Raw genomic sequence first — 26,368 nt, forward strand, 5'->3', positions numbered from 1 at the left:
ATGTACTTTTTAAATAAATGAAATGAGTTCATTGTAATCAGCCAAAATATGTTTACTTACCTAGACTATCTTTGTATACTTCGAGTAGAAAGCCATCACTGAAATCAGGCTCACATGCACATGGAACAGGTTTAGAGCGGAAGCGTTGATTTCGAAAATGTAAGCAGAGAGTAAATGTGGAGCAAATTTGACCAGGTAAAGGCTCAGGTTCCTGCAAATGTTCCAAAAAAGCTTTCCCACCCAAAACCTGAAGGTATAGATATCTTCGTGTTGGATCAATATTAGCTGCGAAGTATAATAAACATTTTTTAAAATTACAAACAAATCTCGAGTAATATAACTAAAAATCAGTAACATCTCTGAAATATATGGGACGGGATCCAGCAGAAGAGTTTAAGGGTCTTACCCTGTCATTCCCTCCCCTAGGCAGCTTGCCACTTATCCTGAATCTCCACTGTGAGGATCAGGAAAGCAAAATATGCCACCAGACAAGTTGCTGCAGCAACAAGAGGAGACAGAGTTAAATGGTCTTCCTCTTCTTCTCAGCTGAAGCAATCCATGCAGTGAAGAGGGAGAGAGAAGCAGTTTTATTTTGTTCTCCCCTCCCCACCCCTGCAGCACTTGTGTTGTGATTAATGTTGCTTAAGGACCATCACAGATGAATTCTGGGATCAATGCAGGCTGCCTCAGAACAGAAAAGTAGGGAGAAATCCACTCTGTCAGTTCCTTCTATGAACTCTTCTGCTGGAAGTGTTCCATGGAGGGGAAAACTTCAGTCCAAATTCAAAGCATGAGTTTTTAAAAAGTGTTAGCAATGCAATTCCTGTAAAAATTCTCACAATATGCATGATAGAAAAACGACTGTATTTGCCTCTGATTATATGGGGGGAAACATATTATAGGATTTAGGTGTAAACTATGGGGAGCTTTTGTACCTTGGCTAGCTGGAGAGGCCCTGCTCTGTGCCCCCCTCACATATTTTGCCATGGAGGGGGGGTTTCCGAGCCTCCCCTGGGCAATCAGTGTCAGACAATAGTGACAAACTCCTTTGAGTTTATGAAAATGTTTTCCAATCCATTTTAGATTTTTAAGGAGAGATGATTATCTTTGGAGACATGAATGGGGTAATGGATTCTGTGAAGAAATGCATTTTTCTCCTGGGATGTTGTCAAGCAGGAAAACTTCCCTCTGCCTGCATTTTTTTCTTTGGGCTGGAAAAAAGTCAGTGTGTAATGACCTTCCAGGCTCACCTTCTTACAAATGATAATTCAGCTAGAGGATAGACAATGGGGGGTTAAACACCCCGTTTCTCCCCCTCCCTTCACCAAACAGGGAGATGTAGAGACCTCAAATGCTAGAGAGTCTTTAGAAAGCTAGATCTCTTAAGACAGGAAAAGCTGCCTTGATCTTGGCAGACCTGGGTCAAAGGGGTGGGGAAAGAAATTTGAAAACATTCCTTGTAACAGGAAAAGGTCTCTTGTGGCTGGTTCCATCAGGAGAGACAGAGGGAAGGTGGCAATTTTGTCAACCTAGCCAACCTAAAGGGCTGAAGGACACTTGATATTGTAAAAAGTAATGTGATCTACAAAGGTTTCTGGTTGTATTTTTGAATCTCTAGAATTAATAATCATGTTTTTTGAACCAGCACACATCAATCCTTTAATATGTTTGATGTCTGTTGGGAAAAAAAGTATAGCCCTTAACCTTGGATGGCTCTACCCACTTTCAATGTAGCAACAGTCAGACTATGAGGCCTCTGCTGGGCCCAACATATGTGCTTTGTTCCAATTTACATTTGAGGGGAAAGTGAAATTTTTGGGGGAGGAGGGGATTTGTAGATCAAAGGCCTTTAAAATTTCCTTTGCCCTTTATGAAGCCCAGAACATTAGCAAGGAATATGCACTCTGAACATGCTCATGTTCTTCATTCTGCTGTTACCTAAAACGGTGTGGTACAGTTTTAAAGAGGCAACCAACTAAGCTTAGAGAAGAAACTGGAAAAAAAAATCCAGTTGAGTAGCTCTTTCAAAACTACAGCAAATGTATTGCTATAGGATTTTAGGATTCTTTGGGGTGATGTACTAAAAGGAATTACAGGATTGCCCATTTAGAAACAATGGGAGAGGCTTCAAGGCCCATTAGAAATAATGGGAGCCAGGGATCCCAATTGGCTTGCATGGGCTCCATTAACCTCATTAAAGCACAAGAAAAGTTGCAAAGAAAATTTGAAATGGATTTCCCATTAAGATACTACTCTGGAACTAGAATGACAGCTCCCGGAGTGGAATGACAGCCACTGAAAGTAGCAAAAGTATTCTGGGCTGGAATGTCAGCCCTCAGAGGGAATGACAGTCCCTGGGGTTAGCAGAAGCGTCCTGGGACTCTGATGACAGGATACAGAGTGGAATGACAGCTTCTGGGAGTAGCAGGGGTGTTTTAGGACAGGAATAGATCCAAGCAGGCAGCCATGTTGGTCTAAAGCAGTTGATCAAAGCAAGAGTCAAGTTGCACCTTTAAGACCAACCAATTTTTATTTAGAACATAAGCTTTTATGTGCTCTTAAGCACACTTCATCAGACGAGGAATCCAGCACAGTGAGAAGAGCCATACATAGCTGGTAGGCAGTGGCCCAGAATGCAACATGGTACAGATTTAAGAACCAATGACAGTGAAGTAAAATTATCTGGTAGGCAGTGGTTTAGAATGTAAAATGGTACAATGACAGAATAGTAAACAAATTGAGCAAACCTTTGATCTGAGTAGCATGCGCATGCAAAAACAACAAATTTCGCATGCTCATGCTACTCAGAGCAAAGGTTTGCTCAGTTTGTTAATTTTACTATTCTGTCATTGTACCATTTTACATTCTAAACCACTGCCTACCAGATAATTTTACTTCACTGTCATTGGTTCTTAAATCTGTACCATGTTGCATTCTGGGCCACTGCCTACCAGCTATGTATGGCTCTGCTCAGCTATGTATGGCTTTGTTCACTGTGCTGGATTTCTCGTCTGATGAAGTGTGCTTAAGAGCACACAAAAGCTTATGCTCTAAATAAAAGTTGGTTGGTCTTAAAGGTGCAACTTGACTCCTGCTTAGGACAGGAATGACAGTCCCCAGAGTGGAGTGATGGTCCATGGAGGTAATAGAAGTGTTCTGAGATTGGAATGACAGCCCCTGGGAGAAGCTTCAGGTACTCCCACAAGCTGTCATTCCAGTCCCAGAACACATCTGCTACCCCCAGAGGCTGTAATTTCATTAAGGGGGGCTGCCATTCCAGTCCCAGAACAGATATACAACTCCCAGAGCTTGTCATTCCACTCTGGGGGCTGTTATTTCAGCCCTAGAATGCTTCTGCTACTCCCAGGGGCTGTCATTTCACTCTGTGACTTGTCATTATAGTCCCAGAGCACTAATTCTTCCTCTAGGGACCATCATTTCACTCTGAGGCCTGTCATTCTTGTCCCAGAACACTTCTGCTACTCCCAGGGACTGTCATTCTAGTCCCAGAGCACTGAGCCTGTTTCCAGGGGCTGTCTGAAGATCATTTGTTGAAAAAGAAGAGATTAGATTTATACTCTGCCTTTCACTACCCAAAGGAATCTCAGAGCATCTTACAATCTCCTTTTCCTTCCCCTCCCCACAACAGACACTCTGTGAGGTAGGTGGAGCTGAGAGAGTTCTGACAGAAACTGCTCTTGAGAGGAAAAGCTCTGCGAGAACTTGCGACTGACTCAAGGTCACACCAGCAAAGGCATGTGGAGAAGTGGGAAATCAAACCCGGTTCTCCCAGATAAGGGTCCATGCACTTAACCATTACACCAAATTGGCTCACAACCAAACTGGCTCACACACCAAACATCTGAAGCCAAATATGTTTGGCAAGTTGATTCTAAAGAGCAGAAATTAACCATGTACAGGAATGCAGTCATTTCCCATAAACTAGTGTTCTAAGAAGGCAAAGTATACAAAAATCTAGGTGGTATAACTGAATGTGACCACATGTATATCAAAGAAAACATTAAATCTACATTATAGTGCTTGAATTTTAAATATCTAAATACTTTAAATCACTAAAATAAATATTGGAGATAACATATAAACACATACTTTTTTTCAGTACAGGCGGCTGGCGATCAACAAAATGTGTAGAAGGTTTTGGAGTTGAAGTAACTTCTCTGTCATTCATATTCTAGGATTACATTATAATTTAATAATAGATTTTATTTTATTTATTTATATCCCGCCCTCCCCGCCTAGGCGGCTCAGGGCGGCTAACAACATTTCACACGATTAACATAAATAGATAAAACTTTAAATTTAACAATTAAAAAGAAATTAAACATAAAAAACAGTTAATTAAGTTAGGATACATAATTCAAATTACATTAAATATATCTGGCAGCAATAAAATTGTTTGGCGCTGGTTCTGCCAGTTTAGATAGTTCCGTGATCGTATTATAGATGGCGGTTCTTTATTCTTAGCAACTCAGCAGTCGATATCAGCATAGGCTTGTCTGAAAAGGGCGGTCTTGCAGGCCCTGCGGAACTGGTCAAGGTTCTGCAGGGCCCGCACTTCCTCCGGAAGTTGGTTCCACAGTGCCGGAGCCGCGGCTGAAAAGGCCCGTGTTCTGGTGTTTTGAAGTTTGACCTCTCTCGGCCCAGGGATGGTCACTTTATTTTTACCCATTGACCTCAGTGCCCTCTGGGGTTCATATGGGGAGAGACGGTCCCTTAGGTAGGCTGGTCCTCGGCCATATAGGGCTTTAAAGGTAATAACCAACACTTTGTACTGGACTCGGTAGGTAATTGGCAGCCAGCGCAGCCCCGGCCGTATGTGCTCCCATTTCGAGAGCCCCAATAGTAGCCTGGCCGACGCGTTCTGCACCAGCTGCAACTTCCGGGTGCGGCACAGAGGTAGCCCCAAGTAGAGGGCATTACAGTAGTCCAAACTTGAGGTGACCGTTGCATGGATCACTGTTGCGAGGTCGCGGCGTTCCAGAAAGGGGGCCAACTGCCTCGCCCGCTTCAGGTGGAAGAATGCTGACTTGGCAGTGGCTGCTATCTGGGCCTCCATTGATAATGAAGGCTCCAGTAAAACGCCCAAACTCTTTACCTGGCGCACTGGTTTCAATGGTGCGCCGTCGAAGGTTGGGAGAGCTATTTCCCCTCCTAGAGCGCCGCGACCCACACAACGGACCTCTGTCTTCGCTGGGTTCAATTTCAGCCCACTCAATCTGAGCCACGTCGCTACAGCCTGCAGAGCCCAATCTAGATTCCCTGGGGTGAAGCCGGGCCGGCCGTCCATTAGAAGATAGAGCTGGGTGTCATCTGCATATTGATGGCAACCCAGCTCAAACCTCCGGACAATCTGGGCAAGGGGGCGCATATAAATGTTAAATAACATTGGGGAGAGAACTGCCCCCTGAGGCACCCCACAATCAAGTGTGTGCCTCTGGGATCGCTCACCCCCAATAGCCACCCTTAGTCCCCGACCAGAGAGGAAGGAGGAAAGCCATTGCAAGGCCAGCCCCCCAACCCCTATGTCGGCGAGGCGGCGCTTTAGCAACTGATGGTCGACTGTGTCAAATGCCGCCGACAGGTCTAATAACACCAGTACCGCAGTGCCGCCCCGATCCAGATGTCGCTGAAGGTCATCTACCAAGGCGACCAGCACCGTCTCCGTCCCATGGCCCGGTCGGAACCCAGACTGGCACGGGTCGAGAACGGAAGCGTCATCTAGGAACCTCTGCAGCTGCAACGCCACTGCCCTCTCAATGATTTTACCTAAAAACGGTAAATTAGACACCGGACGGTAATTCGCCAATTCGGCCGGGTCTGCTGTGCATTTTTTTAAGAGAGGGCGAACCAACGCCTCTTTCAAGGGCGTTGGAAAAAGCCCCTCAGTGAGGGATCTATTTATGATGTCCTGTAAAGGACATCTAAGCTCCCTCTGGCAAGATTTAATCAGCCAAGAGGGGCAAGGATCCAAATCGCATGTTGTTGGGCGAGCAGCGGAGAGGATCCCATCGACTTCCTCCAGGTTGAGTGGGCTGAAGTGATCCAGTACCAGATCCGAAGACAGGCACGGAGCCTCAATTTCGCTCACTGTATCCAAGGTGGTAGGCAGGTCTTGGCGGAGCAATGAGATTTTATCTGCAAAGTATTTCGCAAATGCCTCACAGCCGATCTCCAATTCTCTAATGTTTGGTTTGCCTTGTGGCAATGTTATCAGGTCCCCGGTTATTCTAAACAATTGTGCTGGGCGCGAGTTTGCAGATGCAATCTTGGTTGCAAAGTAGTCTTTCTTTGCAGCCTTGACTGCCATCTCATAAGACTTCATAAACGTTCTGTAGGATGTTCTCATTGCTTCGTCCCGAGTATGTCTCCACTGCCTCTCTAGTCGTCTGAGCCCTTGTTTCAGCTGGCGCAATTCCAAGGTGTACCATGGGGCCAGCCTCATACGAGGGCGCCGAGGGCGCCAGGGTGCTATTTCGTCGATGGCCCTGGTTAGCCGGTCTTGCCAGGTCTCCACAAGGCCATCGAGGGAATTGCTAGTGGGCCAAGGATCCCTCAGGGCCGTTTGGAACCGTTCCGGGTCCATCAGGCTCCGAAGGCGAGCCAAAATAGGCTCTCTGCCCATACAGGGTTGGGGTGGCGTCCCCACACGGGCCTTAAGGGCTAGGTGATCCGACCATGGTACTGCTTCTACTGCGATATCGTTCACCAAAATCCCAGACGCAAAGATCAGGTCTAGTGTGGGCCCGGCCTGATGCGTGGGAGTCGTGACAAATTGAGAGAGTCCCAGTGTCGCCATGGAAGACACTAGGTCCATCGCCTGAGTGGAGGCCATGTCGTCAGCATGGACGTTGAAGTCACCCAGGACCATAAGCCCCGGGAACCTCAACGCCCAGCCCGCCACTGCCTCCAATAGTGATGGTAAGGCGCTGGTTGGTGCGTTAGGCGGACGGTACACCAACCAGACTGCCAACCCCTCTCCGACATCCCACGCCAGACCGGCACATTCAATGCCATCAATCTTTGGGTCCGGGAGGGCCCAAAAGGAGTAACCCTCCCGTATGAGTAGCGCCACTCCTCCCCCCCGCCCGCTGATCCGTGATTGGTGAAAGACCGAGTATCCCGGGGGGGCCATTTGGGAGAGAGCTACTGTCTCCCCGTCCCTCACCCAGGTCTCGGTCACACAAGCCAGGTCCACGTCCTGCTGGAGCAAAAACTCCCTCAGGGTCGCGGTCTTGTTGTTTATGGACCTGGCGTTGCATAACACCAATGACAGAGGCGAGCAATTCCTCTTGGTCCCACTACCTGCCACCGTTGGGATGGGAAGTAGACTGGAAGGTGACCGAGCCCTTTTTTGTCTCTGTCTCCTTCCTTTATATAACTGTCTACTCCCACCGTTATACCTTCCCCTCCCCAGGAGCACTGGAATCCCTCGGCCGGCCATCGCAGCTGCACTAAGTAGAGTTCTCAGATCTTAGTCACCGACTCTCTCCCGGTCTGTCGTTTTAGCTTGTCCTCTTACCAACCCCTCCGACTCCAACCGCTAGACCCACTTCCTATATCTTAAATTAATTAATTTAGTTGCCCTCCCCAATCCGTTTCAGTCAATTGTTACAAAATCTCTATAAATTTATTTTTCCCAGCATTATTAAAAATATCGTCCCTCCCACCCCGTCCTTATTAATAAGCTAAGAATCAAATATAAATACTTTCCAATATATATATAATATATATATTATAAAATCTAATTAGCAATTGATTGAATAAAATTTCCTAATAAATTAATTAACAGTGAATTATAATGATTTCTATTTGTGGTCAGGCTGTTCGTCAGTCATTAGAGTGTGAGTCCAAATTGCACATTGCCCATTCTCCGCCTGGTAATCCATAGCCACGATTTTATTTAGGCTTAGCTGTTTAGGATATCTTGAAGTGAAATACTAAAAATACTTTTACGCATTTTTGGTACCTAGGTTCCTTGTCTTCCAAAACATTCCCCCAAAGGCTACTTTCCACAATACAGGCCCAGTCACTAGAAGGCTCTAGATCAGGGGTGGCCAAACTTGCTTAACCTAAGAGTCACACAGAATACACATCAGTAATTTGAGAGCTGCAAGACATGAACAAATATTACACACATGTCTTTATGAAAACTCTTAATACTTTCTTTGCACAGAAAGATAAAATACATATGTATGCACTATATAACATGACCATGTTAGAAGAAGACTTTTTAAAGAACAAAAGTTGGGAATAACAGTCTCCATAAAACCAGCTTAGGGAAGATTTGAGATTAAGTCTGCACTAAATTCATCTTTGACCTCCAGGAGCTGCATAATATGTGTGAAAGAGCCACATGTGTCTCCCGAGCCACAGTTTGGCCACACCTGCTCTAGATACACTGTAGATTGTATACACAAAACAGCTCTAAGACTTCTAACTCAGAAGCTTTTGAACAGTGAAATCCTAAAAACAGTTTCCTGGGCATAAACCCCACTGAACAGACCTGAGGAGGATTGATCTAAGCACCCATTACCCTACTACTGGTTTAACAGAGCATCTAAAACATTTTTACAAAGAACTGTAATAGCACAATTTACATGTTAATCTGCATCACAACAAAACCAATTACAACTGACTGTATCACATTTACATTGCGCCAAAAATATCATTTACCATATCATACAACTCAGGTCTTCACTCACAGAAAATCAACTAGAGTGACTACCCAGGATCAAACTGTTAATTTTTTCCAACATATACTCACAGTCATGAAATTGAGTTCATTCACAACATCATCAATTATACCTCGCCGTATTAGGGCTTTTATCAAATCTTCTTCAGACAACTGTTGATGCTGCGGTGCTAGTTCTTCATGTATTGTTTCAGCAAGAACTTCTCGGATCCTGCTGTGGACATCCATCTACATAGAAATGCTTCTGTTAACATGTTAAGTTCATGTCCTGAAGGACATTCAGACATATGTATTGCATTACAATCACATGAATAATTATGTAGAAGTAAATCTCATTTTATTCAATGGCCCTTACTTTCATATAACTATGTTTTGGATTGTAGACTTAGCTTGGTGGCACAATCTAATATATTTTAAATGAAAACTACCATTCTATCAGTAATAAATTAACACTATTTCCATAAAAATGCTTTCAGAGAATATTATGTTCTCATAAGGAATATACAATTTTGTTTCCAGAATGCAGTTCTCATTTTCTGTTAGCTACAAACACTTTTGTTTCAGAACAGGCATTTGGGACTTTAAAGGCAATGGAAAACAGCTTATATTGTTCTCCCTTCCTGCATTTTATCCTCTGTGAGGTAGGTTAGATTACCATGGTCCCCAAGATAGCTTTCATGGCATGAGTGGGAATTCAAATCTGTGTCACCCAGATCCTAGTCTGACACTCTTAAACCACTACATCACATGGAGTCTCAACAGTCAATGTTAACTAGTAGCAACTCAACAATACTGAATAACCTGTTCATAATTATTTTTTTTTTTACAAATCATTGCTCTGTTGTTCCCTACTGGTCACATTGACCGATGGTGGTTGACTTCACCTGTGTGTACTACTCAAACAAGCATTATTAGATACTACTGCCTGATTGGTGAGTGTTGTTATGGGATGCAATTCACATATTATACATTCCCCCTACACAATGTTCACAGGGATCAGACCGGTACTGCACTATTACTTTGGTAGCTTGCAACCTCTACCACCCAATTCTATGAACTAGATCATCTATACAAATATTGTAGGAAACACCCATGATTTATATTTAAGAGGCTTATCTACACTTATCTACTAAGAGGCTCACTTAACTACTAACATGAGATGAGTAAGAAACACAAATTTCCTAGATTTCTTTGTGCTGATGGACTACAACATCACTGCTTCAGAACACATCATATTAAAGTTCAGCATACAAAAATCTGCACATTTAGCCTTTGTAAGATTTGTTTCTCTTTTTCAGTAAGGCAAAATAGTTACTTAAATATGATTTACTTTCCAATACCTGCTTACTGCAAGTTTACTTGATTTTATTATGTGAAAATAATTAATGAAATTGAAGCCCACAAGAACTTGTTTGGGTCATTTTGCAAATACTAGTCATATGTTTTTAGGAAAATTTATTCAGAACTATAAACACAGGACTTTAAAATTTACCAACAGGACCTCAGGCTGCAATCCTTGAAAACTGTCAAGCTGCAGCTGACACCAAAGCAGTGAGCCATAATTAGCAAAGGAGATTTCTTCACAATTATAACGATCAAAAGAGAGCATTACAATCGCTTTTAACTGCAGCGCCAATAACTCTCTGCAGAACATATGCCTAGTTATAATTATTTTGCTACAATCATGGGCGACCTCGGGAGTCATTAACACCAAGGAAGGGAGGCAGCAACCGCCCACCATACCGCGACCCAACTCAACTGAATCCTCTCCGCAAAAAACCCGCTTATGTTCAACTTTAAGCGCCGCGTGTATCGCTTTCCACTCACGGAACCAACTTTTGACAATATACTGGGATACTTGAATGATGTTGGGCTTGATTCGGGGGCTGGCAAAAGGCTCCTCCCCGGCAGCGTTTTGTCCTCACCTTGGTCAGCTGCTGATGAATGATCTGCTTCAGTTCAGAGGCTTTCTCTGGAGGCAGCGACATAGCGCGGGAACTAGTGCTGGACTTACTGCTATACAGGGCAGAAACTAGAGTCTCCCCGAAACAAAGCCAGAGATTTCACATCAGGATCCCGATACTAAGCCGCCTCCCGCTCAGTCACCCGCCTGAATCTCTTCCTAGCTTTTGCTGAGCTCCCATTGGCTCAATCTCCAACCAACCAGCGCCTAGCCCACTGCCGGCCACTAGGCGTCCAGCTCAACTGCCTCCCCAATTGGTTTAAGCCCCCAGGGCTGATATATACAGTGGCCTGCCAGAGAGACGGCTGGCAAACAGCGCAGCCAACTTTCCCAACTCGAGGGTATTCTCCTGGCTTCGTTAAAAAACAAGGGCAACAAACTCGTTGCATGAAAGAGGAAAACGGTGACAGGCACAGTGTAAACAGCCTTCCCAAGTGCCGTCTTTTGCCGGTTCGAGAAAAAGGACCCCTGTGGAGGGGGAAGGGCGCGACCTTTCTCTTGCTTTGCTAGGCTCGCGTCTTCGCCTGTCCATCGTTGCCGGGATGTTCATCTCGTGCGATGGCTCCGCGCGCCCTGAATTCCAAGGCTTCACGCTCCTTATGGTAATAAACGGCCCTGACATTCGCGCGTCATCGCTAGAACGCCGGCCATTGCCCAGACAACAAGCGAGCGGCGTAGAACGCGCGGCTCTCCGGCGCTCTGCACCGCCCCACACGTGCTTGTCAGTCGTTCACTAAAGAGGGAGAGGCGAGAAGCGCAGGCGCTTGGACAAACGAGCAGGGTGACCGGGTGTGTGGGTGTGAAGGAAGATTTCAACTTTTGTGACAATGGCGATGGTTAATTACCGCTTTGAGGCTGGATCTCTTGCCGGTTGTAAGCTGCACTGAACCCGCTTCTAAGAAAGCGCAAAGTTGCATTGCTGCTTTAGAGAGATTAATTTCTTGGCGTGAAGGAAGTAATAAGACTGAGGCGTTGAAGTTCCAATGTGAGCTTGAAAGGCCAAGTCTGTAACCTGACACGTAGGTCTGTTATTATGTATTTAGCTGCTCCTGGGGCTGGGTAATACAGGTCTGATCTTGACTCTGCTTTGTAGCTGGAGAATATATTAAATAAAGAATTATTGAAGCATGATTTTAAAAGCCATTGATCCCACTGAAAAACCCGTTACATAGCTAATGGCTGTCTTACAAGCATTCCCTGCTAATATTAGTGAAAATGCTGTACTAATACAAAAATGATGAGAAAGAAAAGTAGTCATTTAATATTTTCTCTTACTCCATCTATTAGAGAAATGAAGCTTCCTCACAAGCAACACACAGACTTTCACAGTAGACTTTTAAATACGTTTACAAATTATGTATTTATTTATTTTCAACTGACAATACTTACTGTATACTTACTATATTGTCAGTTCAGGATTTTAAACAGATCCAATGTATCTTCATCCTGTAGACCATCTTCCTCTCCCCCAACGTACCCCATGTCCTGTTAACAAGGGGGGGTGGGGAGATTGCAAGATGAATGTGACTGCAATAGGATCACAGTTCAAGGAAGTAACATTGCTGCTTTGATCTCGTACACAAAAAATCCAAATTGCTGCTCTTTGATGGAAGCTTGTTGGGGTGACCTTGGGCCACTCATATTGGCTTAACCTACCTTACAGGATCGTTTGAGGATAAAATGGAGAAGGGGAGAACATTGTAAGCAGCTTTGGACCCCATAGGGGATATAAATATATGGATACATTTCTCAGCTTGGATTAATATACTTATCCAACAAAGGAAATAATTATTTTTCAGTATGCAAGTAAATAGTGGCACATTATTTCTTTGAAGCATGATTTTAAAAGCCATTGATGTAGAGCTGTGAATTTTGTGATGAATTGCTCAGAGTTAACATTTGAATTATTATAAATGTAATAGTTAAATGTGCTATAAATATGTATTTTTTGAATCTACCAGTAATTGTCAGTATTAACATCATTATAACAGGACTATTTGATCAAAAGCAAAACAAGGCTAATTAAACTTTTGGGTATTCTAAAATGCTCATGTTTGTGTTATGTCATTCCAGCCAGCAGTTTCCGTGGGAAATGTTGGTCAGCTGACTGTTGATTTAGTCATTTCCACACTTGGGATGACCAAATTTGGTTACTTTTATACTGATTGCCTTGTACCAATGGTTGGAAATAATCCATATGCAACAACAGAAGAGAATGCAACAGAACTGTGTATAAATGCTGAAGGTAGGTGTTAAAGAGTAATCTTTGTCAAGATATTCTTCTTGGATATTGATTCTGGCTGTGAATCTATAATGTCCTTGATTCAGAGAGATTTACTTCTTAGGCCTAATTCAAGAATCTGAACATTTTCCTATTAGAGTTAGTCCTGATAGGGAAGAAGTATCTGACCTGGAAATTCCTTGTTTTTAGTAGTTGCTTTCTAGTTGCAATCTTTGTGAATACAGGGACAGTCATGATGCTTACAATTCTATCAGGAAGCATCAATAACTGTGAATGCATTTGTTCTGACATGACTCCTTCACACAGCTCTGTCTATGAAATGCTCAGGTTACTCTCAGACTTCTAAACTGGCTTGCGCAATGCCATCCTGCTCAGGTCTGTTGAATGGGTTTTGCTCCCAAGAAAGTATTCTTAGGATTGCATTGTCAGTGAGGTAGATCCAGCTAACTTTTCCAGCAGTCTTGCATAGCTTTTGCTTACACAGATCCTATAACCTCCTGCATGACACTTTTGAGTGGTCAAAGTGGATTCTTCTTCTATTCCGTAACCACAGAAAATCTGGGACATAATGAACACATACTTTGTGTTCAATCCAATTGTACTGTCTGATTATAGTGGACAGTTATTTGCATGGGCTAAGCGAGAAAATGCAAACATTTGAGATCCAAACAACAACATGGGAAAGGCACAGAAATCTTTATCTGTGAAAATTTATTTTATTTTTAAAAACACATGAAATAACATTACCTGGTGTTTCCTGAGCCCTTGCTGTTGAACTTTATTAGGTACTGTATGTTAAACATCAAATAAATATCTGACCACTGTATTTCTGTTCAATGTCAGATGTCAATATGCATTGCAGTCATAACTGCCTCGTCAATGTGTGACGACATTCATCTCCAGACTTTGAAACTATGGGATTAAATTTCACATTTTACAATTGTCTGGTTTTTAAAATACCCTTAATTTGATAATTGAGGTTTTTTTGACTGCTTAGTCTTCTAGATCTCAGTGAAGGCAGTGCTTGGACTCAAGGTGCAGCTCAGCATTCACATAGCCTATTTTAAGGGTGCTATAAGCTTTAAGGAATCATATAGTAGGATTGATGACGCCTAAGAAACAAGTTTATTTCAGTGGTATGCATGACTTGATTGTTTGTTAGTTTTAATTTTTCTCTGCCCCTCTCAGTATTACAGGAACCAAGTTACTGGAGAGCTGGAGCCTAGGGGTGTGGGGAAATTTTTTTTGGGGGGGGGCGGGGTTGGGTATACTGAACCTGAAAACTATCGGTATTTCCCAATATTCCCAAATCTTGTATGGTATTTGGATTTGGGAAATATTCAGGGTTGCCAATTTTTTCCAGCTCCATTATACCCTATGGCAGGAGTGGCCAAACTTGTTTAGCATAAAAGCCACATAGAATATATGTCAGATGTTTGAGAGCAAATATTACACACATGTCTTTATTAACACTCTTAATACTTTCTTTGCACAGAAAGATAAAATACATATGTATGCCCTTTACAACATGACTATGATAGGAGACTTTTTAAAAAAACAAAAGCTGGGAATAATAGCCTCCATAAAACCAGCATAGGGAAAGGTTAGGAAATTATGTTTTGGCACCAGTGGGAGAAGGAAACACATGTACCATATAAATCACTGACCATTATTTGCATCATTGTATATCTCTATATCTTTGCCGTAATACCAAGGTTAGTAAATACAACTCCTACAAGAGTTATGAAATTAAGGGGGAATCCTCCTTAATTCTGTCCCTCCGTCTGGAAGCTCCCTTGGCTCTTGTGCTCTCTTTCCCTGCTCTAGGTTTCCAGGTGACCTCTGTGGTGGTGGAGAAGAGCTTGCAAGCCTGCTCCCTCCTTTCCTGGTTCACATATGGCAGAAATAAACACCAACCTATGGGTCGGTGCTAAGATGCTGAGTGAGGTCCCAATGTTAAGCATGCTTGCTTGAGAATAAGTCTGCATTAAGTTCCTCCTCAACCTCTGGGAGTTGCAGAATATGTGTGAAAGGGCTGCATGTGGCTCCCAAGCCACAGTTTGGCCACCCCTATCCTATGGGGACCATTATAGTAAGTGGTCTACTTAAGATATAAGGGAGAATTAATCTGGAGTATCTGGGGCTTGCGGGGTGGGGGGGCGCTGCTTTTGAAGCAGAGGTGCCAAATTTGCAGCATAGCTGCTGGTCTCTCCTAACCCCTCTACCCACGTTTCAAAGAGATTGGACCAGGGGTCCAATTCTGTGGGCGCCAGAAGAAGGAGCCACCATCCTCTATTGGTTCTGATGGAGGGGGGGAAGGTATTTAAATGGACTGTGGTCCCTTTAAATGCCTGCTCCAAGCTGTGCGACTTCATGCTAAGTGAACATTAAAGGGCTTGCAGTCCCTTTAAATGTCTTCTCTAAGCTGAGAGTCCTCTCTCCAAGGCATTTAAAGGGACTGAGAGCCCTTTAAATGCCCTTTAACTGTAGCTATTTGGTGGTCTTGAAAAATCATGAATATTTTCAAGATTTTTTAAGTTGCTATTTCCCAGTAACTGTCTGGGAAAATACTTAATAAGGTATTTATCAGTACCCAATAAGGTATTTATCAAGTATTTTTTGGCTTGGTTTATACTGAGCGCACACACCCTACTGGGGCCTGAGGAAACATAACAGTTATAAAACAAATTTTTTGTCTCACTGATTCAGACTTTTAATATGCAGGAGAAAGGCTTTTAACTGTTTTTGACAGGAACTACATCCAAACACTACCTGTCTTCAAAATACCTAAAGTCCCAAATTGACTGCCTGCTTAACTTCTTCTTCCACCAAAATCTGACAACCTTCAATTGTTATTTGGCCAGCAGTTAAAATGCCAAACTCCTCCCCCCCCCCCAAATTCCAGTCTAGTCCACCATATGAAAGTGATTGGCTGAGGCTTTTGGACGGTGCACCTTTAAACTTTCTATTGCATTGTGGCTTTCCGTTTTATTGGTAGTCAGCTTCAACTTGCAGAATCCTATGAAGCTTTGTTAATTAAATACACACATTTCCCCCCTTTTAAAATTTTTATCTTGGTGGAATCTGTATCTTATCATGCATTGTTGATATGGGCTTTTTTTTGTTAATGCAATAAAGACTAATTGATGGTTAATTAAATGTGACTGGATATGTGATTTCTTATACTGTGTATGCTATTTCTTCCCATAGTGTATGCAGTGCCTTCTAAAGAGCTAGTGGTTCTACAGATCAGATCACCATTCATAAAGGTGTGTATCTCCACTGGAAGTATTTGAATTATTATAATTCTTAGTGCAACATTATATAGAATAATACCATATCCTGACATAAAGTGATTTGTCGTTCATAGGACAGTTTTTATTAACTGTAGATAACATTAGAGCCACGCAGAATAATGTCAGATGTTTGAGAGCCACAAGACATGAACATCATATATTCAAAAGCTGCAAGGAAGGGAGGGAGGTAGGCAGGCAGGCAGGCAAATAGATGAGGAGAGGGAGGGAGAGGTGGAAATAAAGCAACTTTAACTTTAAATGCATTATCCAAGCCCTCAGCTGGCTTGGGTTGGAGATGTGATTTAAAGAGACAAATGCCTTCTCCAGGCCAGCCAATGGGGAAATGGGGGCTTTGTGTGGAAAAGCCACATGTGACTGCCAAGCCACAGTTTGGCCATCCCTGCTTTAGGTATACCATAACGCATCCAAGCCAGGCAAAACACCTCAGATCATGCCACAAGCTCAAACGGATGCTAAACACCACAAGGCTGAATATGACGGGAAAAGGTGGCAAAAATGCACTGCAAACAAAAGGAATGCTGAGCTTCAGTGTCTGTGTGACTGTCATCATTCCCCGCCCCCACACTCCCCGTAATTATTCTTCCTTATCTCCATTCTGGGCCTCTTTCAGCCACCACAGACACAGGGCCAACACACACATGTGGCGGCGGGAGGGGGGAGAGTCAGCATCTGTTTCAGCTACGGGATGGGCGGGATTGCAGCAAGGGTGTGGTTGACTGAATGTCACAGTGGGGGGTAGTGATACACCAGGGGTGCGTGGGTAGTTGAGAGGAAGAGGTGGTTGGGGGTGGAGGGTATTAGGATGGAGGTGGGAAGAAACCAAGGGTGGGTAGAGTGAGTGACTTGGGTTGGTGGATGGGAAGGCGAGGGGGCACTCACCCAGAGCATCTTTCTGGAGCCTGTTGTATTCCTAATTTTACAATAACTTACCGTATTTTTCGGTCCATAAGACGCTTCGGACCATAGGACGCACCTTCCTCCTGGGGGGCGATCCGCTGCCTCAGCCTCCGATCCCGGCGCTTCCCCCGCGCCTGCTTGCCTGGCTCCAGCTCTGCTTCCAGCAAGTGCTGGGATCGCTCCACGCTGCCCCCACTGCAAACCCAGCTCTTCGTGAGCGCCGGCTGCGGAGGGGGCAGCGTGCTTCCTCCGTGCCTGTCTGCCTGGCTCCAGCTCTGACGCTTACAGCAAGCGCCAGGATCGCGCCCTCCGATCCCGGCGCTTGCTTTAAGCATCAGAGCTGGAGCCAGGCAGACAGGCACAGAGGAAGCACCTGTCCCCTCCACAAACCCAGTGCTTCGCGAGCGCCGGCTGTGGAGGGGGCGGCGTGCATCCTCCGTGCCTGTCTGCCTGGCTCCAGCTCTGATGCTTAAAGCAAGCGCTGGGATCGGAGGGCGGAGGGAGCGATCCTGGCGCTTGCTGTAAGCGTCAGAGCTGGAGCCAGGCAGACAGGCACAGAGGAAGCACGCTGCCCCCTCCGCAGCCGGTGCTCACGAAGTGCTGGGTTTGCGGTGGGGGCAGCATGGAGCGATCCCAGCGCTTGCTGGAAGCAGAGCTGGAGCCAGGCAGGCAGGTGCAGGGGAAGCGCCGGGATCGGAGGCGGAGGCAGCGGATCGCCCCCCAGAAGGAAGGTGCGTCCTATGGTCTGAAGCGTCTTATGGACCGAAAAATACGTTACTTCAAAAATTCTTTGCTTAGTGGAATATGAGAACAATTCATTTAGACAAAGTAACAATTCTTTTAAACAAAATAACTGCTGATTGCTGTACTGGCTTACCCAACATTTTCCAAAATTTTGACAAGACTTTGATGCAGTGATTTTTCAGTCAAAATATTCTCATGTGCTAAAAGACATTAGAACAAATAGCTTGGAGAACATATAATAATATATACTATGATTATTGTGATTGTGTGATTATGATTTTGTGATTGTTGATATGCCAATAAAGGTCTATGTATGTATATATATGTAAGTCTAACAATCCCAAACTAATTAATAACAATCCCAAAATTAATAATTGGTTATTTTCCTCCTCTTCATATGAAGAATAAATATAGGCACTTCTGTGATGCGTTGCTGTCCTGGGTGAAAGGCTGCAGCTTTGCCAGAATTGTTCTTTTGTCCAGCAGTCATGCTTACCAGCGTAATGATCATCAGCTTCACACGTAGGTCTACGTGCATTATGTGATTAATGGATCTGCTTGCACAGACAACAAAGAACTTAATGGGTATTGGTGCTTGATCACTTTTCCTGGCACAAGTTGCCCAAAATGCGTCATACTAAAAAAACCAATCTAAACACTGGAAAACTATGATAAAATTTTCTGTTGTGGAATATATTCAACTCTTACCTTTGTATTTGGGGGGAAGGGGATGTTATTCCTATAATCTAGGTTTGAATTACATACTGGGTCTTTTCCTTAACTTCAGTAGCCACATACAGATACCAGGCAGTAGCCTGGATCGAGTGATCCATCAGTGGAAGTGCTGATGTATGCGAATTCTCTTCCTTGTTCCCCTATCACCAGCAGTCCTTAAAAGTTGATTCCTGGGATTGGATTTTTGTAGTAATTGAATTAACATAAATATTTCTGTTTTTAAAGCATTCCAGTTAGTATAGCTTTCCCTTATCTGTGTGCATGTTGCCAGCTATTTAGTAGTGGGAAAATGATGTCTGTTTTTGTCATATAATGGGTTTTGTGTGTGTGGATTTAGATCAAGTACTGTGTCAATGCAATTGCTTTTTGCTGCTTTTGTTCATTGTGTGACAGTAAAATGGCAACCAGAGTTACTGATAAAACTAAAAAGTCAACAGTCCAGTAACACCTTAAAGACTAACAAAATTTGTGGCAGGATATGACCTTTCCTGAATCACTTCTCAGGAAACTCAGGAAAGGTCATACATTGCCACAAATTTTGTTAGTCTTTAAGGTGCTACTGGCTCTTGCTCTTTTCTACTACTACAGACAGAGTAGGTTTGAAGTCTGTTGCAACTTGACTTTTTGCTCTTTTATGCATTTGTCTTTTGGTTTGTTGACAGGACTTCACTGCGATATTTGCTTTCACCTGCTGTTCAGAAAACAGTTCGAGATCTAATACAAAGATTGAACTGGAGAGAACTGGAGAAAGTGTCAGCTTTCCCTGAAGAAAATGATGATGAGAAAGTGTTCCACATTCCAGGAGGTGGCATCACAAAACTCTTGTTCACTGAAAGGTTGGTGAGGAAGTAACTGATTATTACTGAGATGTGTATAAAATAGCAATGGGGTGTTCTGTATTTAATATGTGCAGATTGCCATGTTTCCTCAAGTTACTTTGGCATGAACTCTCTAGTCTCTGTGAGGCTGGTTTAGTAAAAAACTTTTATTGAACAGCTGGGGGATTCTTTTCCCCTATTTATTTCCATAATGTGCTTTAACAATATTTAAGAAATTGAACTATTGTTAAGCTTCCCAGTCATTTGATTGGAATGTTCTCACTTCGTCTCACCTAACATTTCAGTAATATGTGCTGATATTACTTTGCAGCCCAAACTTTAGCATTTCAAACCTGTTTGGTGAGCTACTCATTGGTGTATTCTTCTGGCCATTCAAACTGGGTGGCTCAAAAATAAAGGAACTTTGGCATAATAACTCTTTTAACTTAAGGACCTTCTTAATTGTCTTCCTGATGTCTTTTGTCCCCTACTTCTGTCCTTGGACTCAATCAAATCTCCAAACATATTTTGATCTTCATTATGGCTTTTGGAACCGCTATTCCTGCCACTGTTGTGTCCTGCCTTCTATAGGTGATTGCCCCATCTCTCATGATCTTCACGTAGACTTTAATTTCATATTGAGAGTTACCAAACTTAGGCCTCCATAGAATTGCCAGGTCTGGGTTGAGAAATATCTGGAGATTTTGGAGGTGGAGCCTGAGGAGGAGGGACTTCAATTTTGTATAATACCTTAGCGTCCACCTTCCAAAGCAGCCATTTTCTTCAGGTGAACTGATCTCTGGCACCTGGAGATCAGTTGCAATAGTGGGAGTCTCCAGCCACCACTTGGAGGTTGGCAACTGTAGACCTCCATCAGATACCTTGGTTGCCTCTGCAAACCAGCCTGTTGTAGTGGAGTGAAGGGTGATATTAGATGGAAGTGATGCAGTTCAAATATCATCTGAGCAGTAAAGCTCCCTCAATGGGTGGTCTTTGGTTCCTTACTTGAAGAGCAAGGTACAAATGGAATAAATTTACTGGGTTCTTTGTGTCACAGCCACATACGTTGTGAAAGGAAAATGCTTCAATAATTAGATTTATTTTCTTGTTTACACCTGGAATCATTATTTGTATGCTTGCAAATTAAATCAGTAGTGCTTATAAGGAATTAATTATTACATAGGCTCTATTTTTTATTCTAGTTGTTCAGAAGGAATTCAAATGGTGGTTTTGCTGAAGTTTTGCTCAGAGGGGGACAATATCCCAGATGCACTTGTTCTTGCTGATTATCTTAATGAATGGCTTCAAATAACCACAAACCAAGTAAGTTTTTGTCTTCTAAACTCAAGAAGAAACATAGTAGGCTTTTAGTTTTAGGACTGCCTTTTGTTGTGCTTATACACTCCTTCCAGCTGCCCATTGCTTCTCTTGCATGGAGCATGATCAAAGACTTCTTGGATTCAGAAGTCTTCAAGCTAGCTACATTGTCATGATGCTGCAATATCTAGCAGTAACCCTGATTTGTAGGAAAGAAACAGTCTCCCATTTATCAAGGCACTGTTATCTGGACATCATGATAAAACTAGTTTAAGATTTCTGAAACCAGGAAATCTTTGTTCATATTCCACACGTGAGGGAAGTGAGGGGGATAGGAAGGAATGCACAGACACAGTAAAAGTTGTGCTCTCTGAACAAAGAGAGGTCAGTTTGAGCCATCTAGTGGTTTTCAATCCTCGTTTTTCAGGGAAAACTTTTTGTTTCTGTTTGCTACAGAACCTCTGTGCATTGCAGAAGATTCTGAGGTTCTAGAATACATATTCAGTTTCTATGAGGAACTGACCTGGATTCTTAGACTCCACTTTTGGTTTTCATCAGCTGCATTTATGGCTAAAATCACAGCTATTGCTTAATTGGTTTAGATGTGTAGTTTTGTTAGCCGCTCTGATGATTTTTAAATTGAAAAGTGGTATATAAATTTACTGTTGCTCTCTATTGTGAGGTGGACAAGCAATCATTAAGAGAAAGTTGTCACTCACTCCTTACTTTCCTTCCCTAGAATACAGTGACCGATTTCGCATTCAGCTTACCCCATGGTCATGCTCCTCTTCTCTGTGCAGCGTCCGTCAGATTTCCTACTATCTGTGTCGAAGTTATAGGAAGCGTCGCGGCTTTCACACAGCAAATGGAAACTGCTAAAAACCAGTTTCTGTTTGCTGCACGAAAGCCACAACACTTCCTGTAACTCCAGTTCAGATAGTGGGAAATCCGACGGATGCTGCTCAGAGAAGAGGAACATGACTGCGGGGTAAGCTGAGTGCGAAATCGGTCAATGTAAAACTTCACTGGCCCAGACCCCAGTCTGCAGCTAGTTTATGGATAGTAGAATGCAGCTAACAACAGTTTCCTAACTGAACTGTAGAATGTCAACAAAGGCATATTGTAGGGTTAATGCAATTGTATTAATGCAATATTTTGTTGTGACTTTTATTTTCTGAATTCAGCAGAGTGGCAATTCTCCTGCTAAATCTTCCAAATGGAAAACGCCAAGTTCCTGGAAACTCCTCTTTGGCAGTGGCCTTCCACCTGCATTGTTTTAGGTCTTGCTGACTTTACTTATAGACAACCTGTACAAAATCAAAGTATTCTGTTTTTGATTTTCATGTAAGTGGTAACTGCCACTGTGTAACCTTGTATAAAATGTAATTACTGTGATCTAGTTAAGCTAACACTTCAGTAAGTTTCAAGCACCACATAAAGTAAACTTTTTAGAAGACCTTTTACTAGCTTCTGGTTTGCCTACTCTCAAATTATTTTAAACATTTCAGACTTGTAAAAATTATTTAAGTAATTTTTCTGGCCTTGGCCATACTGGCTAGGAAACATCCATAAATCCCTCTACACACCCTGACTTTGCAAAGTATTCCTCCACCACCACCACCCATTCCTTGACAGTGTAAGCTGTAGGTGTGGTATTCCCATCCAGCTGCAGCTTCCAGCAAAAAAGGTAAAGTTCAACAGTCTTGACTTTTCTGACATTTCCACAGGCTAGATTCATCCATGCAGTCTTGCATCCACACTTTCCTCTAATTATAGAGAAACCTTCTTATTGAAACTGAATACTCTTCATCAGTATCAGTCTTTGGGATATATAATGCAACAGACGCTGTAGAGAAGGATGTCTACATAAGTCTTTGCATTTGAACACGCAATGGGCTTTGTCATCCATCTTGGACAAGAGTTTGGTGGATCTACTATGTCTACTAATTTTCCACTGGAATTCCCTGTTTGCTTAGGGGTTGATGCATCTTTATAGGTGGTAAATAAATAATTGAAATGTGTCCTATACCAAAATTAAGCACAGATCTGATATTCAGCCTATTTCAGAGGAAGGTACGGGTAATAGTTCTCCTGTACTTTTTTAGAGTTTAAATTTAAAATAAAGCCTCGTTAAAACCTGGGCTGGCTGATAACATATAGCAAAAAGAGGGTTTGATATTTAGAAAATTCCAGTAAATCCTGGAGCTTGAAATAATGTGTAGAAATAGTAGCAAATTTCCATATGTAGTTCCAGTCAGCAGGAGACAAGCGCACTGGCAAATTAAAAGTAATTGTTAAATGTGCATCTTCTCCTCAGATATATTGCTAAATTAGAACATGGTGCCCGTTTAATCAGAAATGGTGCCACTGTTCAATCAGGCAACCAAGTTTTGTGTGTTCGTTTAAACTTAATTCCAGCGGGAACAGAGGATTGCTGGCATTTTCTTAGTAGAGGCATTCTTCCTCCTCTGTCAAATATGAATGATGACATCTTATGGCAGGGGTGTTGAACTCATTTGTTATGAGGGCTGGATCTGACATAAATGAGACCATGGCAGGCTGAGTCATGTGTATCATAAAATATAATGCCAGGTAGCAGAGATATAAACTTTATAAAGGACATGGACAAGCACAATTTAAATTTTTTTTAACTTAAAATAAAACATGCTTAAAAGATAGCACTCTTGCAATATTTTGCTTATTTAACAGTCTCTCATATCTGACACCTCTTGCTCTGAATTATTGCATCAGAATCTGGAGATAGTGTATGTGCTGTAGCAGTCTTGAGTATGCTGTTCATGTGTGTCTAAGTTGCAGATCTACTTTTGATTTATTGGCATTATTATAGAAATCTCATGGTCAGTGCTTTGAGCATAAGACCCAGAGGAAAACATGAAATGGCAAACGTACATAAGTTGCTTCATGTGTTGGTTAGCCAATGGAGAAAATAGAGGCTTTGCTTTGTAGCTCCTGTTCAATTGAGCAAGCCTGGCAATGCAAGCTGTGATGCAGAAGGAAGCAAGAGAGAGAGAAGGAAGAGGATGATAGTGAGTTGCTCTCCGGCCTGATAGGAGCACTGTGAGGGCCTGATTTGGGCCTCAGGCCGCACAATTTACACCCTTGTCTTTTGGGATAGCATCTGCTATGACACATTTATGCATCACTTAAAACTAAAAACGTTTTTTTCTTCAGAGCTATTTAGATGCAAATATAAGGAATCAAAGTGAAATTTTCTTTGGTCAAATGAGGCTCCTAGTCCCTCCTTGCTTGTATTTCGGTAGGTCAAGATTCAGAGAAGAGTAAGCCTCTACTGAGGAAGGATTGCAGTTCCATTTGTATGACACGTTTGTCAGCAGCAATGTAGATCTTATTTAGCAGTTTATTTACTTCATTTACACCCTGCCTTTCTCCCCAATGGGAACTTAAAGCAGCTTATGTGGTTCTTCTGTCCTGTTAGGCTGTTGTATGACTAGCCCAGGGTCACACAGCAAGCAACCGTGGCAGAGTGGGAATTCAGACCAGAGTCTCCCAAATCTTACTGTGACACTCTGACCAATACATTACACTATCAAGTGATTATTTGCAGCCCTAACGTAAAAAGATAAAGGTAAAGCCTGTAGCTTGCACATGTTTCTTCGGTGGGGGGGGTGGGGAGAATAGGCAGAACACCAGATGGTGTACTCCAGAGCTAGATTATGAATGTCAACTGCAATTTCTCTGATTTTAATAACAACCTCCAGAACCTACCGTTGGGCAGTGCAACTTTTATTTAATCTACAAGTCCTTTTATATGGCAACTGTTGCAAGTGGATTTTGCTATTATTTGTTAAAATCCAGTTGCACAGCGCATTATTTAGTGTGTGTAAACTCATTCTATGTCCCTGAGCATACAAGAGGTACTATGTGCTAATACCCAAATATCCCTTCGTGAGGTTGTACTGGCTGTCATGGATCTTTCTCCTCCCTACCGCAGCCATTTCCAACCTCTGGAAAGTGGATTGCTGGAACCACTGTTGAATAGCTGCATAGTCAGCAGACTTCAGTGAGGATTTCAAAGGGTGCAAAATCACCTGGCCTCCTCTGGAAATTAAGTTGAGGAAATTAAGGATGCAGTAGCTGCCAAGAGGGGAAAAATGAAATAGTGTGGGGACTGGGGATATGGGGGAAACAATTCTTTGCAAGTTTCCCCCTGTACAGCTGGGCCCAGTCTAGCAGCTAGAACCACACATTTCTCAGGGAGAGGCTGCCAGGGCAGGGAAAGCTGAATACAGAGGGCTAGTGGGTAGAGCCGATGGGTGGGAAGGAGAGAGGGAAGTAGGAAACAGGGAATAAACTATGCAAGCTTTTGAGGACAGAAAAGAAAATACTGCAGAAAGGTATCAACAGAGAATAATCATGGCATGGATTAGTTAGTAGGCTTAACATGTGCAGTAGGTTGAAGTATGTATGCACACAAAAGCTTATATAGTAAAACTTTGTTGGTGTTAAAATGTGCCAGTGGACTCAACTTTGTACAAAGGAACAGACTGTCCACTGGTCCAAGCAGCTCAAAACTTTCCCACAGGGGGTTCAACCATAAAAATATTGGCACTTCCTTAAACTTTAGCAAGAGATTAAGAGTCCATAGTTCAAAGAAAATGTTTTGTATGATTTTGATAGCTTTTCCTACATAGCTTGGCTGGATTTAATCTGCACAACTCTGAGATTGCTTTTTTGGAGCAGTTTTACATATCCTCTTGAATGCTGTCAAGTTGGGTGAAATACAAGATGTTGAGTGCTCAAGAAGTCTGGAGCAAGAGGAAAAAAGAGCTATAGATTTATGAGCTGTAGTACAAGGGTCCCTGCTCTGATACCGGTCCACGGCCTGTTAGCAACCGGGCCATGCAGGGCCGGCCCTAGAGCACAAACCGCAACCAGGCTGCCTTGCTGCCTCTGTGGCGCTGCGCCCTGCTGCCCACCCCCCTCCGCAGCACCACCTCCTCCCTGTTCTTCACAATTTTAAGGCCCTGGAAGGGGCAGTGAAGCTCTGTGTTCCCGGGTTCTTTAAAAGCCGACCCCCCCCCCCCGGAAGGCTGAGCTCCTATGGCCCTCTGGTGCCTTCATGATCAGCGCTTGTAGCAGCAGCGGCGAGCAACCCACTGAAAAAGCAGGTGCTGCCCTTGCCTCCTCCCTACTTCCTTCCCATGCTCAGGAAGAAAGTGGGGAGGAGTCAAGGGCAGTGGCGCTTCTTCAGCAGGTTGCCACTGCTGCCCCCAGTGCTGATCATGAGTGTGCCAGAGGTGCATAGGAGCCCAGTCTTTGGTGCGGTTTTTTCTGTCAATCAGCTGATGGGCCAGGGGCAAGGCCTTTAAAGAGCCCCTTCCTGGGCCTTAAAATTGTGAAGAACAGAGAAAGGAGGAGGCTGTGGAGGCAAACAGGAATTTGCCTAGATGGGGAAGGGGGGCCGAATTTGGTGCCCCCACCCTGCTGGTCCTGGGTCTACGAAGTGAGGCAGAGACCTTTGCCCACTCATTTAAAGACCCCTATGGGGGGCAGGGATGAGGTATGAGCGTGGCAGCAGCCAAAAGCCTAGCACCCCCACTGGTCCATTGAAAAATTGTCTTCCACAAAACCGGTCCCTGG

The 26,368-nt window shown here is 43.3% G+C and overlaps 2 protein-coding genes across 3 annotated transcripts in view; one reads left to right on the top strand and one right to left on the bottom strand.

Annotated features, from left to right (window-relative positions):
* CEP76 (centrosomal protein 76) overlaps positions 1 to 11,055 on the bottom strand; it is a 24,189-nt gene extending 13,134 nt beyond the window's left edge. Inside the window, exons 1-4 of the mRNA XM_060244040.1 lie at positions 10,639 to 11,055; positions 8,786 to 8,941; positions 4,111 to 4,192; positions 61 to 285 (exon numbers count right to left, since the gene is read on the bottom strand). Of these exons, the coding sequence (XP_060100023.1) occupies positions 61 to 285; positions 4,111 to 4,192; positions 8,786 to 8,941; positions 10,639 to 10,701 (526 nt within the window). The 5' untranslated portion in view covers positions 10,702 to 11,055. The remainder of the gene's footprint in view (positions 1 to 60; positions 286 to 4,110; positions 4,193 to 8,785; positions 8,942 to 10,638) is intronic.
* On the top strand, positions 10,983 to 22,214 carry PSMG2 (proteasome assembly chaperone 2). 2 transcript variants are annotated; one of them, XM_060244038.1, is made up of 7 exons: positions 10,983 to 11,278; positions 12,750 to 12,921; positions 16,129 to 16,187; positions 18,280 to 18,398; positions 19,274 to 19,447; positions 20,632 to 20,752; positions 21,931 to 22,214. In XM_060244038.1, the coding sequence occupies exons 1-7, from the start codon at positions 11,219 to 11,221 to the stop codon at positions 22,024 to 22,026; spliced, it is 801 nt and encodes a 266-aa protein (XP_060100021.1). In that variant the 5' UTR covers positions 10,983 to 11,218; the 3' UTR covers positions 22,027 to 22,214. The 2 variants fall into 2 exon arrangements, with proteins under 2 accessions (XP_060100021.1, XP_060100022.1); XM_060244039.1 differs by having other exon boundaries at positions 11,176 to 11,278; positions 21,934 to 22,214.
* The last annotated feature ends 4,154 nt before the right edge of the window (positions 22,215 to 26,368 follow it).

The sequence above is a fragment of the Heteronotia binoei genome, chromosome 7 (genome assembly GCF_032191835.1).
Source record: "Heteronotia binoei isolate CCM8104 ecotype False Entrance Well chromosome 7, APGP_CSIRO_Hbin_v1, whole genome shotgun sequence".
NCBI classification, from domain to species: Eukaryota; Metazoa; Chordata; class Lepidosauria; order Squamata; family Gekkonidae; genus Heteronotia; species Heteronotia binoei.